Source organism: Panulirus ornatus, chromosome 6 (assembly GCF_036320965.1).
Source record: "Panulirus ornatus isolate Po-2019 chromosome 6, ASM3632096v1, whole genome shotgun sequence".
Classification (NCBI taxonomy): domain Eukaryota; kingdom Metazoa; phylum Arthropoda; class Malacostraca; order Decapoda; family Palinuridae; genus Panulirus; species Panulirus ornatus.
Window position 1 is genome coordinate 4604605 of NC_092229.1, and position 18601 is coordinate 4623205.

The 18601-nt window shown below is 45.2% G+C and overlaps 1 protein-coding gene across 1 annotated transcript in view; it reads left to right on the plus strand.

Annotated features, from left to right (window-relative positions):
• Positions 1 to 4359: 4359 nt before the first annotated feature.
• LOC139749263 (uncharacterized) overlaps positions 4360 to 18601 on the plus strand; it is an 85092-nt gene continuing 70850 nt past the window's right edge. The window contains exons 1-3 of the mRNA XM_071663000.1: positions 4360 to 4435; positions 9343 to 9444; positions 9633 to 9769. Of these exons, the coding sequence (XP_071519101.1) occupies positions 4360 to 4435; positions 9343 to 9444; positions 9633 to 9769 (315 nt within the window). The remainder of the gene's footprint in view (positions 4436 to 9342; positions 9445 to 9632; positions 9770 to 18601) is intronic.

Here is an 18601-nt window from a genome sequence, read left to right on the forward strand (position 1 = left end):
ACTGTCTGGGTCATCCTCCTCCTCGTTGGCAGCAGAACCAGGCGGGAAACTCAAGTGATTTTCAGCACCCTATGATACCGTGGACTAAAGGCCATAGGTGATATATTCTCGAGGATGAAGAGGTTTACCTTACAGTAACTTCCAGGATGAAAAGGTTAACCTTCCAGTAACCTCCAGGATGAAGAGCTTTTCCTTCCAGCATCTTCCAAGATGAAGAGGTTACATTACAGAAACTTCCAGGAAGGAGAAGTTTACCTTCCAGCAACCTTTAGGATAAAGACCTATATTGCCTCCCCTCCTGCCCCTGCAATCTCCGGGATGAGGTGGTATAAACCCTCAGGGTCCTCCAGCAGGAGACTGGCGAAGGATCTCGTCCCGTAAACTGAGCAATCAATACCCCCAGTACATTGTACCGTCCTGATGGATTCTCTCCATCCTTCCAGGCGACCACAACGTCCCATATCCATCAGTTACGACGATACCTTTGCCCAACGTTAGAGACGAAGCCTCGCACAGCTGTGGCTCGTGGTGCCATCACTGGCTCTCTGTCGAAGACGCTACAAAAATCCCAGCTATCTATCCATCTTCTGGGAAAGTGAAGCCGTCTTCGCCTCTGAAAGGAGTGGCACATTTACATCAAGTGTGGGTGACCAGCCAGCAGCGGGCAGCTGACTACTTTAGCACTTGTCTTAAAACAATTCCTTCGCACACTCGACTCATCCAATAAGGCAAGATCTGGTGCTGGAAATAGTGAAAGCTCTTTGCCTCTGGACTTGGAAAGCAAATTCCACAATGGCCATGAGCAACACACGCTTAAACAACGCACTTTCACGGACATGTTGCTCTAAGACTGAAGGTGGTCAAGGGAGATAAATCATTCGAGGCTTCATAAAGCGATCAGGAATTTCAGGTGGCCTCGCTTCCTTGACATAAACATCAACCCTGTAGTTACTACATGACAGTTCTCCTTTAATGAAGAAGATTGTGTTTGAAAGAGCCAGCCTGGATTGTCGAGCTGGGACACAGGCAGCTTCAGGTCTTAACAGGCAAGAAGATCACGGTTAAGATCACTCACCACCTAGGAAGACGATTCACTCAGTAGCTTCACTTTCTCATTAAGTCTTTAACCAAATTTTAAGCTAGACTCTCGGCTGTCCTCAATGAGGGCCACTCTGCCTCTCATGATAGAAAAAAACCTGCTCCCGAGCCTGGGTTATCTTTATGGCCCCCATTGGATGCTTCAGGAGCATCACCTCTGAAGCTCTCCGACCATCCAGTAGAGTCGTTATGAGAACAGAGCGCTGGAGAACGGGTACGGAATGCCATTATGTTACCAGGGCATCCGGGTTTTTCCTGAAGTTCGTGAAGGTGTAGGATAGAGGTAGGTTATTACTACCACATCTTTAGAATCTTCTTCATTAAAGGAGAACTGTCATGTAGTAACTACAGGGTTGATGTTTATGTCAAGGAAGCGAGGCCACCTGAAATTCCTGATCGCTTTATGAAGCCTCGAATGATTTATCTCCCTTGACCACCTTCAGTCTTAGAGCAACATGTCCGTGAAAGTGCGTTGTTTAAGCGTGTGTTGCTCATGGCCATTGTGGAATTTGCTTTCCAAGTCCAGAGGCAAAGAGCTTTCACTATTTCCAGCACCAGAACTTTTCAGGCCAGCATACATAACAGACCCGGGTCTCTCACCACCATTGGTCATTCTGAGCTTGTGTAGAATAGAGTCTTTAAAGGAATATTAATTCCATATTGGGTCAAAACTTTCATTCGTTGCCTGGGAGAATGAGGATGGAAAGAGGATTTTCTCGCTGTTCTATCCTTACCTCACCTACTTGTAAAAAGCAGACAGACTTAATTTCAAAACAGATATTCGAACATGAGCCAACGGGCGCTCTGTTATTCGTCTTCCCCATGAACTCACGTGTACTCTTCTCGAAGACTTAGCTCACTGGGGTAGAGTACGCAGCCACAAGACACTTCAAACCTGAAGGATCATTTTACCCGGTAGGCTGACAGATCAGCCACAGACGACCACCGCAGTTCTCACCTAGCGTTAATTATATACAGTGATTTCACGAGCGCATATCGCATCCGCCAAAGAACGACTGAGTGACCCTACGTCCAAAACTACTCCTACCCAGCTTCTTGATGCTGAAGGTAACCAGACGACCATCTCTTCAGACCCCGTAAGAACGCCCCAATCACACACATGACCGGACAGCCAGGCATTATACCAGAACTCAAATCTCTGAGAGCCTCGCTCCCACCACCACCACCACCACACCCTGCTGACTTCGTGAAGCCTCTCAGCGCCTTTCTCGAATGAGAATGTTCATAAAAATCTCTTAGGCTTGGCCTTCCACATCTGCCATGCGAGTTGTAACAGTGTTCTCAGGCTGGAAGAAAATGAAAATGAAGGAAGAAGGAAATCTGGTAAGAGATGTGAATACAAGAACAGGAGGAAAAACAGTGAGACAGATGCAAATGGATTGAGAGGAGTAATGGAAAGTAGAGGTGGAAGGAATGGCATGGTAAATAGAGGGAAAATCAGCAAAGATCCAAAGTTAAAAGATGGAGGAGGAGGATGGAGAAGAATAGAAATAGATGGCGTGAAGAATGAATCTTGACATTCTGACCCCTGTGTTGACCGGTTCACTCTGGTCTTCCCATGGCCCAAGCTTCTATGATCTTCCTTTGACCCAAGCTTCTGCACTCTCTCATGCGTCGTCTCTCTGGTCCTCCCATGACCCAAGCTTCTGTGGTCTCCTATGATGCAAGCTTCCGTGGTCTCTCATGTCTCAAGCTTCTGTGGTCTCCCCATGACCCAACCTTCAACCCCATGAAGCCTATTCTTTACACAAGCGTCTACCTACCCCCTCTGTCTACGCCTACATTTTAACGTTCGCCTTTACCATACAACCTCTTCCTACGTACCTTCGACGTAGCATTACTGAACATGACACAGACGAACCCTGAGGAGTAACAGGCATCAAAAAAACACACACACGACCCAAATCCACCACGTCCATAGTGCCTGGTATAACCAAAGGTGCTTATCCCCGTTGTCCCTGTTCACAAGTTTATGAAATTTTCGGCACAATATACCCGGATCTGCACGACGCATTTGCACAGAGGGTGGAAAGGGCAAGCGGACATTCTCCCGTACAAGCAGAGTATATACCCAAATATACCCTCCCTCAGGCAACCCCCCTAGCTCCCTCCCCTGAACCAAAGTGCTCTGTGGAGCCAATTCGGGTGGAGAGAAAGAGCGAATGAGGTACCCGAAGTGACGGAAGGGGAGAGGGAGAGAATGAGAGAAAAATAGATATAAGTATGGCAGGAACTAAAGACGAATATACGAATATCACCAAGGCTTTCCCCGAGGCCTGGGCACCCTAAGTGATAGACCAAGCCGGGGTGTGGAGACCGGCGGCGCATCACGCCCACTGTGGGTTTGTGGGTCCAATTTTCTCGGCAGCCAATGCTTCAGGGCAGAGAGAGAGAGAGAGAGAGAGAGAGAGAGAGAGAGAGAGAGAGGAGATTTATGTGTGCCTAGTGGATCTTGGTGGTGGGGGTGGGAGGGAAACATATGAGCGAGCTGATGGGCCGGGCCTGTGAGCCGTGATGAGGAAACACGGAGTGCATAAGTTACTGCTGGTATGACGGTGAGGCGCGCCGTGGGCTGGAGGGGGGAGGAGGCGGGCGATGAGGGATAGAGGAGAATGAGGGAAGGTTGGGTGGTGTGGTGGAGGCGGAGGAGGGAAGGGTGGTGGGGGTAGGGGATGAAGGTGAGGTTTACGGAGCTGGTAATTGGTACAGTGTTGATCAAATGGGCTGTAAAGCAAGGGTGGGAGAAAAAAGAAGAGGGAATGAAGGGAAGATAAATAATGGAGACGGAAAGCAGAGATGGGAAGTGAATGAGGGAAGCGAGTGGTCAGTGAAGGGAGAAGTACAGACAGTGAACGATGGTGCAGTGGCAGTGAGGGATGGTGTGTGTGTGTGTGTATATTTAAGTGAGAGGGCAAAGGCATGACGACAGAGGAGGAGAGAAATAGTGAAACAGTGAAAAGTGACTACAAGGGATAGTTTAGGGATGGTGACGGTGAAGAGACAATGAAGGAAGGTGAGAGTGGGAAAGTGTGGGGGGTTGAATAAGAGAGAGAGAGAGAGAGAGAGAGAGAGAGAGAGAGAGAGAGAGAGAGAGAGAGAGAGAGAGAGAGAGTGAGTTACAGAGAAATGGTCGTGAAGAATGGGTAAAGGGGGAGCCAGTTATGGGCCAATAGAATGGACTGGTAAAAATGAAGGAGGCAGCCATGTGTCTACGAGACATCTCACGCTGTATTGAGAGCGATGAATGAGTCGTCTGGGAGGCGGGTGGAGGTGTACATCACACAGGGCTGGGTAGACGCAGCAGATCCAGGCACTGGTATGGCATCATGATCCCATGGCTATCACCTAGTGCCAGGGAGGACTTGTGTGTGTGTGTGTGTGTGTGTGTGTGTGTGTGTGTGTGTGTGTGTTTACTAACGTTAGTATTTAAGAATCTGAATGTTTTGTCTCATTTTTGTTCCTGGCTCAGTTATTGTCCAGGTCTTATTTTTGTCTAGATCTTATTTTGTCCACGTCTTATTTTGTCCACATCTTATTTTTGTCTAAGTCTTATTTTTGTCTAGGTCTTCTTCTTGTTAAGGCCTTATTCTTGTCCAGGACTTATTTTTGTCCAGGTATTATTTTTGTCCAGGTATTATTTTTGTCCAGGTATTATTTTTGTCCAGGTATTATTTTTGTCCACGTTTTATTTTGTCCACGTCTTACTTTTGTCCACGTCTTATTTTGTCCAGGTCTTATTTTGTCCAGGTCTTATTTTGTTCACGTCTAATTCTGTCCACGCCTTATTCTTGTCTAGGTCTTATTTTTGTCCAGGTCTTATTTTGTCCATGTCTTGATACACCGTATTGATTAGACTCTTCGCGCCTCCATTATTATCATTCTCAACGCAGCAGCCAATCAGGATTATCAAGGAGAGTTTATTGGCGTCTACGTGAAAATCCTGTTAAGATTATTTATGTATTGGGTTTGCTGCTCTCCTGTGGTGGCTACGTCATAGCTACGTCATCATATGATTCTTACGTCATTATATATATATATATATATATATATATATATATATATATATATATATATATATATATATATATATATATACCATAGCTTGAGCCAGGTACCCCCTTTATAGACCAACCCCAAGGGGTGGATGAACAGGTGGGGATGACTGTGTGGACTAACCGTCGCAACCAGGATTCGAACCCATCCCATCGACCCTGGGCGAAGCCCCCGTGAATGCGTCACCGTCAGGAACGCTAACCGCTTCACCACGGAAGCCCATTTTGGTGATGGAGTCTCATTTTTCTTTTTTTTTTTCCTGCAAAGAAGACGTCCTCCTCACCCAAACCTTCCAGGTAACTCAGACTTCACTGTCCCCCACCCCACTCTCTCTCTCTCTCTCTCTCTCTCTCTCTCTCTCTCTCTCTCTCTCTCTCTCTCTCTCTCTCTCTCGCTGAAGCCTCATCATCACCGCCACCACCACCCCATCCGGCCCACTCTTGTCTCACACTACTCCACGGAACACTCACACCAGCATTGCCCTCAGCCTTCCTTCCTTCCTTCATTGTTGCCTTGAAAAATACTTTGTCTTCGTTCTTCTGTCCTACTCTTTACCTGAACGTTCCATGCTATTTCCCTGTTCTTTCTTTTTTTTCGTTATTGTTTTTCTTCATATTTCTCTATTCCCTCCCTGAAAAAAAAAAAATCTTTCTTCATATCGGATATTCTTCTGTCATCTTCTCTACGTCACTTGTTCTTCTTCAATCTTATGATCCACCATATTTTCGCCGATTTCTTTTTATTTCCTGTTTCTTCCCTTTAGACTGAACCTTGTTATATTTCCCCTCCTACTCATCAACATTATTTTCCCTTTACATTTTCGTATGTATCCTTTCACCGCTATATTTCAGGCAAAATTACCTTCACGAAAATAACATTATGACATATATATATATATATATATATATATATATATATATATATATATATATATATATATAACCCAATATGCTCTTTCCTTCTCCCTGTGTAATAATGGTGACCATTAAAGAAATTGTGTACAAAGATCAACCTCACTGCACACCACGGCAGTGTACACGTTGGCACTGTACACCTTGGCCCTGTACACCTTGGCGTTGCATACCTTGGCACTGCCCTCCTTGGCTGTGTACATCTTGGCACGTCACGCGCCTTGGCACTACCTATATTGGCACTGCACACATCTTGACCGTCTATATACCTCAGCAGTGCAGGAATTATGCCAGTGCATTTCTCAAGCTTTGCGTTCCTTATCACAGCAATATTTTTTGGGGAGGAGGAGGCACTGAATCACCTTAGAATTGCACTCTTTGGCATTCAGACATCCCAATTATCTGCTCACATAAGCTCCTTTAATTGGCCCTATCGCCTTTTCCTCAATTCCTTTTCCTCCTCATTACCTACAGCGTTCCAAGCCTTTTCCTCCTTTATCCGTAGTCCCGTTCCCTCTCAACGCAAACCCATGTCATGGCTCAAATATCAAATACATCTAAAAAAAAAAAAAGATCATTGATAATTACATTTCACTCAAGAATTCTCCTTACCTTTAAATGCTTCCGCCAGCTGTAATCATAGATCTCATGAAATGCATCTCCAACCACGTAAAGTATATTAGTCCTCTCCCTGGTACAATCTTCGCTCTCACTGTATTCCCATCTTATCATCAATGATTACGTAAGTTTTCTGATCTCAGATTCAGATATCGTACCCTCTTTTCAGATAAAAAGAATATCTATCGCGCCTCAAAAGATTCAAAAGCGCAGCTTTAACTTTTATTTTTATTTAAGAATCAATTTTGCTTTCTCGTAAACATAGACATCTTGTCTTCCGTTGACCATCCACCGTAATTCTCAGCTCGCCTGGTCAAACGCTATGAAGGACACTCTGCTTGCCATCATTTGGCGTCTTTCCGTCTCTCGTCGTTCTTCTGTTAACTTCTCGCGTTTCAAGTCCTCTCTGAAACCACCCGACTGACTGCAACCAAACTTTGTCAAGGATGGCCCGTGGGTAATACCCTTTTCTCCTTAAATAAATACACCCGGAGGCTCTTCGTCCATCATTCAAGATGGCCGCTCTTTCGAGAAAAAAAAGGAAGAAGAAAAGGATTGATTTCTAAGAGCAAGGTCGAAATTCCTGGTAGTTAGGCCACAAGAAGCGTTTTATGATTTAGATTTTTTTTTTCTTCAAGTTTTTCTAAACGTGCGTGTCGTCCTATATCGATGAAACTCTCGTTACGTAACCAAAAGCTACGATATGGTCACGATTTTCACACTATTTAGGAGACCACATTACTCGTCCCACCCGCTACTGTTGGTCTCCCTCGACCACTCACTTCTGGAGCTCTGATTCCTTCCCATTTTTCGCGTATAAGGGGCATATCATTATCCAATCACGCCCCTGGGTCTTGATTATTATTCTCTCTCTCTCTCTCTCTCTCTCTCTCTCTCTCTCTCTCTCTCTCTCTCTCTCTCTCTCTCTCTCTCTCAACTCTGAGATTAAAAGATTTCTTTTTTATCCTCCATATGTTTCAACTCATCTCTCTGACGACTCTGCTGTACTCCCGCCTCTGCCGCATCTTTTGTATCTCTCACAACGTTTCGCGCTGTGTCTCCCATTCACTCATATCCTTCCTCTTTCTACCAAAATACTAACCGTTGCGCTTCATGTCTTCCTCCTTTATTGTCACGTAAGAAATAGGAAGTATTCATATGTATATATTTCTGAAATATCTCCTGCCTTTCTTCTCTCCTCTTCTCAAAACCTTTCCCACGTCTGGTCAAGCGGTCCACACACTTCCTATCTATTGTTCCCATCCGGCGCTCCCCCTTGAATTCAGTTTATGTGCTCTACATCTTGGGCTTCACTGTCCTTCTCAAAAATCCAATGATCCCTTTAATATGTCTCACATTATCTAGACCATATCCAGTTCAGACATTCCAGATATGTAAGATATATTCCCGACTCCTTACCAACGAGTAAGGCGAAACAAACTGTAGAAATATGGTCTCCCACATAGTGTGAAAATCCTGACAATATGGTCTCCCACATAGTGTGAAAATCCTGACAATATGGTCTCCCACATAGTGTGAAAATCCTGACAATATGGTAGCTTTAAACGTCTCTGATATGAAAAACTATACATTTTGTATGTAGATTACAATTATAGATAAATCCGGACGACCATACGCTTAGGAAAATGGCTCATATATCTCTCGTTTACCGATATCGCCCATATCCTTACCATCTATTCTTTAACCACAATCTGAGCGCTACCTTCTCGCCTTCGAACACTGGCGACCAAAGTTCTTTCACCCGAAGCCTTCCTTTCGTCTCTTATAATCGTCAGAGTTCCGGCGCTACAAAGATGAGGCTGATTCGAGATTTGTGTTCTATTCTCTGTGCTAAATCTGGGGTCATTCATTTGTCCTCTACTTATCTAATGCGTTTATGCGTTCTTCACAAATCTAGTGAGATCTAATTTCCTCCACTTGTGTGCGTGTGTGTGTGTGTGTGTGTGTGTGTGTATCCCATGCTCTTTCAATGTATGTCAAGTTTATACAGTCCATAGAAATCACTTTATCTTAACCATTTTCCAGTCCTTCGTGAATCAGGCCTTCATAAACTTCAGCCTTATACACACTACAAATTAAATAAGTCTTGATATTTTCTTAATTTCTAAGCGAAAGAAAATAGAGGTTAATCACAGGATTCATGGGGCTTTGTTCTAATGTACCCTCCTCGCCTTACATTAAAGGATGAGCGCCTAGGCTTGCTTTGAGCCAACTGCCTACGTCCAGGACTCGATTTTATGCCCAAAGGTTTATAACCAGCAACATTGACCAATACACCCTTGCCTATCCGATACCAAAACTGTTCTTACATTGCAATACATGGGAAGGACGAATAACAAAAAGACCTGATGACGTATGAAAAGGTCGTCTGCTAGACGATAGTTCGTGGGACATCCAGATAATAGAAGACCTCATGGTCTATGCTGAGTCTTTTTCGCTGGGGGACAGCAATAGTATCTTCAATTCCTTATCTATATCGAAGGAGACAGGATTGCAAAGCACTTCTCCCCCAGCGAGTCATCTTAAACTTTGCCTCTATCCCTTAGTGTTGACGGTGTGTCACAAATAACACGCATCAGTAATACCGAAACCTCTTACCCAGTACCCTGAACTCCTGCAGGATATAAGGACCTTCGCGAGACACCAGTGCTTCGAAACTATGAGCACCTTCCTCATGCCTGCTGCCTCGTCGATCTGTATTACTCACAATTGCCTATCTCTCGTAACCATTGTGCCAGGAGGATTCATACACTCTATCACCCCCAAACCCCACCAACGCTGGCGCCATAACGACCACTATATTTGCCTACCATCGATTCCAGTCTTTCTTGTAGGTCTTGAGCCATAAGGATCCATATTACCGATGATCGTAAGTGTCATATTTTTTTTTTTCTCTCTCTCTCTTTCCAGCCCTGGCGCCGCGAGCGGAGGGGCTCTGGTGTTTCCAGTGTGGGGCGCTGAGCGAGGGCATGTCTACAGTGAACCCCTGCTTCGGTATCAACCCTGAGGATTATCAAGAGTGTCCAGCCTCACACAACATCTGCAAGGTAAGGCAGGCTTGCTTCGAGGCTGAAAGTGGTATTTCCTCTTCCTCCTCCTCCTCCTCCTCTGTCTTCTCCTCCTTGCCTCCTCCTGCACCTCTGCCTCTCCCTTCTCCTCCTTCTTCCTCTTCCTCCTCGTACTGTTACGACAACGACTGCTCTAACCGCCACTACTACTACTGCTAATACTATTACTACTGCTACCACTACTACCACCACTACTGCTATTACTACTAATAATGTAACCGGTACTTCTGATTTAAGTCATACTTCTTTCACTTCTCTTGTTACTGATTTTATAACTACTACATACATATTGCAATTACTGCAACAACTACAACCATCGCTTCTATAACTTACAACTAAGACAACTACCATTACTCCCCGTACTACAACCAGTAGTACTGCTTTGACTATAACCTTCTGGTATTAAAAACCACTCCTACAAAATCTGTTCCGACCACAGCCGAAAAAGAAAGAATCATAAGCTTAGCTCAGCTTATTTTCTCTGGACGGGCATGCAAGACCTTAGAGAAATAAACCTTGGCCTTTCGGGAACACAACATATATTTTTCCTTTACCTGATTTTCAAGGATTACCAGAGGTTCAGCCCAGGTCTGCTGAGCTTTTAAGTCTAAAGTCTTAATGGCATCTATGGTCTCTCGCGGGAGAGAGATGACCCCAACCTACTTCTTGACCAAGAAAATAAACTTAAGACTCGCAATGACGACGTGGGAACACATCTCCCATGGCATGCAAGGCTGACGGAGTTACTCCACGACACAAGACAGAACAGAAGGCACAGAATGACTGCCTCTGGCGGAGCGCCGTGAGGGGCTAGCTACTCTGAAGACACATTAAGGGAAGGCATATCTCTGAGTGTATTTCCCCCGTGACAGTGCCACTCTGAGCGTGGCATGGCTGTGACCACACCTGAGGACGGTGAAGTTATGTCCCACATTCAAGGAACGTTATGCCTTGGGATATTGGTCGTAAGCTCTTAAGGAACACCGGATTGTATTTCGGTCCACGTACGTTCAGGGCTCTTAAGATTATTTATCTAATTGTCTGTACTGGGGAGATACCGTGGTGAGTATGAGGGCTTAAGCCTGAGCAGCGCTTTGTGATACTCCAATCTTCCCTTCTTCCTGGTTCTTCTCACACGTAGATAGGGGTATGGGGGATAGCTCCTCTGCCTCACCTTTCTAGTAGAAGTGTTTTTCACCCTCTGTGTCTCTATGAATGTGTGGTGTTTCCACATATTCATGGGTTTTGTGGTATACATCCTTGTCCTTGCATCGATTCCCAGTCTGGAAATACCCATGTGTTGATCAACATACAAGACGACGCAGTTGGCACCTCTGGATTATAGACATATCTGGTATAAGGAGCGGAGTAACCTTTGACCCCAGGATGTTACACATCCGTGGGATGACACCCTGAAGACACAAGAGGTAGCCCTCGTACTCAGGCAATGAGATCATCCAGCGCTCCGTCTCTGTGAATGCGTAAAACCGAAAATTAAATCCAAGGGACCGACTTTACTCCAGTCTTACCCTTACTGAAGATTTTATATCCCTTAGCAATGAAGGAGACGACGGCGTCATCTCACATTACTCCACGTACGTTTGGAAGTTAATCGCGAAGCTTTCCACCCCTCACTGAGGACTGGATAAGCCCCTGCGATATCTAGGAATTCCGCTGTGACTGTGACTCTAATATCAAAAGGCAGTATCAGGATGCCTCTACACGAGTCCTGACCACAGTACTGCCTCACATAGCACGGTCAGTCTTTCCCACGTCCTGAAGTACTAACATATAAGCACCTAAAATGTAAGTAATCGTAAACTAAATCCTTACCTATTTCATCAATCCTGAGGCTGCCCTAATGAAGCAGTTAATCATTTGCAGATGTATATACTTGCATATCAGCGCTGATGACGACACTTTGCCTCGACATGAAGTAACCCCAGGTGCATCTATACACCACTCCGTCGCCTTATACCGTCCCCTCTCATCCCTATCCGTACAGTTCGCTTCATATATGCCCTTTAGTTCAGCTCGCTCGTAGCTAGTCATCCTCACTATACCACTTCCGGACACACTCTCCCACAAAGGACGGTGTTCAAGTTTTGATGGCCACTCATCTGAACCACCACATTGATGTTATCTGCCTCTGCCTTCCAATAAGATACTTAAGTCTCTAATTCAATTTGAAAATGAATGAATTATCACCCTTAACACCCTCGTCCTGGGTGTTGTTTTCCCCCCTCCGTGGTCTTAGATGCGAGCAAGACTGCTGTTAGTAGCACGTAGTACCATCATGACCACAGAAAACACCCAGAGTACACCAGCCAGTACAGTGCAACACGTCGAGCACAATCCACTGAATGGGAGCATTTACGAGTCCCTGAATCATCATGAGGCATTAAGGGAAGTGTTCATTCAAGATCTTATGAGGAGGGTATAACTTGACGGGTGACGGAATGCAGGACCCACGAAGAGTTGCCTAAAGCTCACATAACCAGCCAGTAGACCACGACACGCACCAAAATAGACAAAGCCCTTCACATACTACACACACCTACACACGCAGCCCATAACGTCACTGTAAATCAAAAATACACACCTCAGACGCAACAGGGCCTTCACTGCACGCCACTAAAATGTCATCATAAATCGCTACACACCGTCATACGCCACACACACACACACACACACACACACACGAAAAAAAAAAAAATCTTACCCGAACTGCAGTTTCCTTGTAAGAATAGGGTCATTACCTTTTTCCTCCCGGGCACCACGCAAGACCAACGACCTGGCTGCTCTGAAGTTCTGCTGCAGGTGCCATGCTCGAGGGACATTTTCTCCCCACCGACTTTGGAATTTTCATTTGACCTTCCTCCCGTTAATATAGGAATGTGCACAGAAGTTTCATGGATTGCGTATATATATATATATATATATATATATATATATATATATATATATATATATATATATATATATATATATTCCTGAGTCCACGGGGAAAATGAAACACGATAAGTTCCCAAGTGCACTTTCATGTAATAATCACATCATCAGGGGAGACACAAGAGAGAAATATAACACAGTCGATGTACCAGATGGCGTCCTAGCTACGTCTCTTCGTTATATATCATACATATCGCTTTAGCGAGGTAGTTTTAAGAACAGAAGACTGAGCCTTGAGGAAAAATCCTCACTTGGCCCCCTTCTCTGCTCCTTCTTTTGGAAGAGTAAAAACTTGAGGGGAGGATTTCCAGTCTCCCGCTCCCTCCCCTTTTAGTCACCTTTTACGACACGCAGGGAATACGTGGGAAGTATAAATATATATATATATATATATATATATATATATATATATATATATATATAAGGTAAATGGGGGACCATCTTCTGAAACAGTCTTCTTTTCAACACCTCTTCAGGGGAAGAGCTCTCTCTCTCTCTCTCTCTCTCTCTCTCTCTCTCTCTCTCTCTCTCTCTCTCTCTCTTACCTGAAAACAAAAAAGAAACCTTGCGAGGATGTTCAGTCATTCTTCCCTGCAAGTTATGAAGATTTTCTCTGCTCGACGGTGCCCTTGTGGCTGGAGACGTCAGCGGGCATTTGAAATGCTGTCAGATCAAAGTGCTTCATGTGGAGGTCTGGTATGTTGTCAGACCGGACCTGTTGCAGAGCAATTCTCTCGGGGTTACAATTACGAATGCGTGAGAGGGGAGGTGGGGTGGTGGAGAGGAGGAAGAGTGGGTGAGAGCATTCGTATTATGGTGGCATTCGTGGATGTTCGTTAAGACTGTCCTTGTGCACAGAGAGGATGAGTGGCAGGCTTGCGTGTAATCATTCTGAGTAATGTTTTGTCAGGTGGTTCGTCTGGTCCCTGGTAGATGGGGTGTCGTTGCCTCGAGTTCGCGGTGCTTCGTGTATAGGAGGCCACCTTGGCTGAGGTTGTGACAAGCACTGAGCGTAAGGTGGAGGAGACGTACTTGTATCGCTCCTTCACGTATGTATTCTTACCTTCAGAGAGGGACAATGAGACAGAGGAAGGGGGAGGATTTCTAGGCCCTCAACGACGCCTTGAACGTAACGGATGAGATGCGTGGGTACTGTTCTCTCTCTCTCTCCCTCATCCCCAGGGATAACAGAGAGAGAGAGAGAGAGAGAGAGAGAGAGAGAGAGAGAGAGAGAGAGAGAGAGAGAAAGCTGAGCTGTCATTACGGTATCCTGTGCAAGACGTCTTGACAACACCCAGCGACCCGTCGCACGACCTCCCCCGCTAGGAACGCCCGGGGATGCTGGCATCAGTGAGAGGTGACGCTGGCCAGTGAAGCGTGGCGTGATGACGACACCCCACACTGGCCAGGGGGAGGCGGCCACGCTGGCCAGGGGGAGGCGCCCACGCTGGCCAGAGTAGACAGGGTGGCCAGGGGAGGCACCCATGCCAGCCAGGGAGGCAGCTGATCTCCACCGTATCTCCCTTCCTTCATCTCCCTTCTCCCTCCATGTTATCTGTCCATGTTTTTCCTTCATTTCTCCTCGTTCTTCCTTCATCAGTCCTCGTCCGTTCCTCGTCATTCCCCGCCCGTTCTTCACTGGTCCCTGTCGCGTTCTTCATCAGTCCTTGTTACGTTATCCATCATTTCCCGTCCGTTCTTCATTGGTTTCTGTTATGTTCTTTCATCTGTCTCATCCATTCTTCATCTGTTCTTGTCCATTCTTCATCAGCCCTTTATCTGTCCTTCACCAGTCCGTTCTTCGTCCATTCTTCATCTGTTCTTGTACGTTCAACCTTCTCACCTCCCGTCTCTACTTCATCCTCATCTCCTCACTCCCTCTGTGTGCCAATCTAATCACCTATATCTCTCATCCTCTCCTCACACATTAAATTCCCCAGTTATCCCTCATCTAAACTTACTCGCTTTCCACATTTATCAAACCTCTCTCTCTCTCTCTCTCTCTCTCTCTCTCTCTCTCTCTCTCTCTCTCTCTCTCTCTCTCTCTCTCTTCTAACATTGCTGGCCTTTATATAAACACCTACAAGGTTTCTTCCGACCAGAAAAAAAAATCTGCCTTTCTATTATTTTCATTTTTTTTTTTCCAGGGGTGAATTATGATCTGGATGGCCCTAAAGTAAAGAGTGGGTGGCGTGCGTGCTCTCCTTGATTTACTGATTTTCATTATAAATTCCCATAATAATATTTTAAGCACTCGCGGGAAAAGCTCAAGATGCTGATGTTCAAGTGATATACTGGGTGCAATTTCTGAAATGTTCTTGTGTCAAGAACATGAATCAAGTGATTATATTTAAAGGAAGTGAAGTAATTTTTTCAGGCGATATATATATATATATATATATATATATATATATATATATATATATATATATATATATATATATATATATATTCAAACTGCAGTATATGTGCCTCAGTTTGCGTCAGGTATCCATTTATCGACAAGCCTCAAAACAAACGATGAACAGCTGGGCCAGCCGTGAGCCGGCTGCCCTGTTCATGACTGGAGCACCGGCTCGTGAGATTTATGGCCTCAGCGCCCAGCCACTACACTGCGGAGGTTCATGCATGTGTGTGTGTGTGAGAGAGAGAGAGAGAGAGAGAGAGAGAGAATATGAGGCTGTTTGTGAGAGTGTGAGGGTGTTTGTAAGTGTGTGTGTGTGTGTGTGTGTGTGTGTGTGTGTGTGTGTGTGTCTAACGTCCTCTGCAGTAACCCACGAGCAAGATAACCTAATACATTCGGCAGCGGTGGCCCTTGTGATTTACCCAACAGCTCGCACTTGTAAACACCAACTTGTGTACAACATCCATCCCCTCCCCCGCGCGCGCGAGCTCACACACTACACCTTCCCCTCACTTATATCTCTCCCTCCACACCTTGGCCTCGTAATTCCAAACTTCCCCGTGTTTACACAATTTTCTTGCCACCAACTTTCTGAAATATGCCGGCGATATCTCGGGTCTTTGCGGGACTCGTTGCCTTACCAAACTACTGCCCCTTGGAGGATATCAATACAGGGCCCTGGCATGATGCACTTGTGGCCCACCGAACGAAGGTTAAATATGTTAAAAATGTAACACCTGGAGAAGCTTCTGGTATCTGTGCTTCCCCTTTCCCTTATTAACATGATGGATTTTTCTCAGTTAAGCCGAATGGCGACGGGAATGGACGACGGCACAAGTGTGGATGTGTAGATGTGTATATATGAATATGTATGTATACGTTGAAATGTATAGGTATGTATATGTGCATGTGTGGGCGTTTATGTATTATATACATGTGTATGGGTGTGGGTTGGGCCAATCTTTCGTCTTGTTTCCTTGCGCTTCCGAGCTAACGCGGGAGACGTTGACAAAGTACAAAATATAAATAAATAAATAAATATTATATATATATATATATATATATATATATATATATATATATATATATATATATATATATATATATATATATATATGATCCATTGGTTAGTGAACCGGCCTGCCACGAGGTAAGACTGGGTTCGAATCCCCGACACCCGGAGGTAAATCATTATGTAACGCACACACACACATACACACACACAGATATATATATATATATATATATATATATATATATATATATATATATATATATATATATCAATAATTCAGTGAGGCTGTGACCACCAGTGTAAGCGCATCAGGGGAGCGTCAACCAGCAGGCAACCTTCCGCCAATCATCCGGGACACGAAACCTTGACCGTCGGTCTCTTTCCTCCCTCCCGCTCCGGGAAGCCTTGTAATCTGATTGTTATCCGCTCCTCCTCCGTCCTGATTTCCAGGAAGGATATTCACCAAGGAAAAGGAGGGATTGAGGTTAGGACTTTTTCTCTCCCCGTCTCTCTCTCTCTCTCTCTCTCTCTCTCTCTCTCTCTCTCTCTCTCTCTCTCTCTTTTCCCCTCCTTCAGCGAGGTTGTATAAACGTGTCAGGGACTCAGAAACGTAGTCTTGTGATGGGGACTGAGGAACGTTGTCTTGTGATGGGGACTCAGAAACGTTGTCGTGTGATGGGGACTCAGAAACGTTGTCGTGTGATGGGGACTCAGAAACGTTGTCGTGTGATGAGAAACATCACATCGCTGAAAATTCATTTACCGCGTTTTATGTCCATTTTGATGTCCGTGAGGGATTTTATGCCACGAACGATGTATATCGAGAAATAAACCAAGAAACCCAACCAACAAATCAACCAACCAACCAAAGCAACAAAGCAAGTATCTAACCAACCAACCAAACCCAACCCACCAACCAACCAAACCAGCCTACCAACCAAATCCTCCAGCCAACCAACCAACCATCGAACCAGTCGACCAAGCCATCCACCTACCAACCAACCAATAAATCAACCATACAGGAGAGGTTTCCGTCTGGCTGGCTGTCTGGCTGGCTGGTTAGAGGGGGACCTTGAACCACTTCGTCTGGCTGACACCACTCCATACGTCCATGAAAGGAGCCCTGGCTAGCTCTCCGGCCCTGGACGTATACAAAAAAAAAAAAAAAAAAGGAATGATGGAGACCACAGTCCAACTGCATCAGCTAATGAAATTAAGGCTTTATACTGCTAATAGCGCCAGACTGAAAGGGCCTGCTTGTACCTTTGGTTGGTCTGTGTCCCAGCTGTGCCCATTACTGGCGCGACGTCCTATACCAGCTTGGGATCATATTGAAGAAACTCAAGAGACGTTGCGGGGGCTCCTTCTTCACTGCGACCATTTACAGCGTCCTCGACGGCTATAACACCAGTCAGTACCGGGGCTGACATGAGCGGTTTCGCTCGACATACACACACACACACACACTCGAGGAAGTCCTTCAACTACCTCGCACTCGTAGTATAAGAAAGCTGTCGAGTATCTGGGATGCGTATATCAGATGACCCAACCTTCCTCCAGTAGGTTAACCTCGAGAGGAAAAATGGATTTCTTCTCCAACTCGACACCTGCCACAGGGCAAGTATATTCAGTCGGATGATGCGGAGAATATATTAAAAGATTTGAGACTCGCTGACAACGACTTTGCTGACGATGCAGTCGTCTCTGGGGAGATCCGTGATGGATGTGGTGCCGAAATTGAGGCTGTGATCCAATTCCAAACTTTACGTGAGGGATCCCTTGGGTTGCGGCGTCCGATAGACCCGCTTGTAAGTATTGAAATACTCGGAGTCTTGCATAACTTAAAGCTTCATTTTGTGGTTGGTGGAAATCAAGAGGAACTTAGGATCTGATTTATAGATACGTAGGCAAAAAAAAAAGAAAAAGAGAGACTAAGACCGTATCTTCTGGGTGCTAGATCCTCTTCTCCCTCTATGTGACGCTTTCATTCCTATGTGAACAAAGGATTCACGACCTTCTAAACGATTCTTATTTCTTTTTACACTATCATCAATTTTTCACGACCGAACAAAATGATACTGATAAACGTAAAGATAATGAAACATACGAATACTTGACCTCAAAGGAAGCTACAACTTCCGTTGCGTTGGATCGCCCCAGAATGAAAGAGAGAGAGAGATAGAGAGAAAGAGAGAGAGAGAGAGAGAGAGAGAGAGAGAGAGAGAGAGAGAGAGAGAGAGAGAGAGAGAGAGAGAGAGAGAGAGGTGCTTCCCATTTGCCTAAACACGTTTCGATGGAATGTCCCTTGGCCGTTGAGCTGTGATGCGAGGAGATCGTGCAATTGCATTTCATAGGTTTGATTCCCTCTGACACGTGGAACAAGGAAATGAATTCCACTGTTCCATCGGTCTGCTCTCAAATGTACAATGGCGCTTTCTGT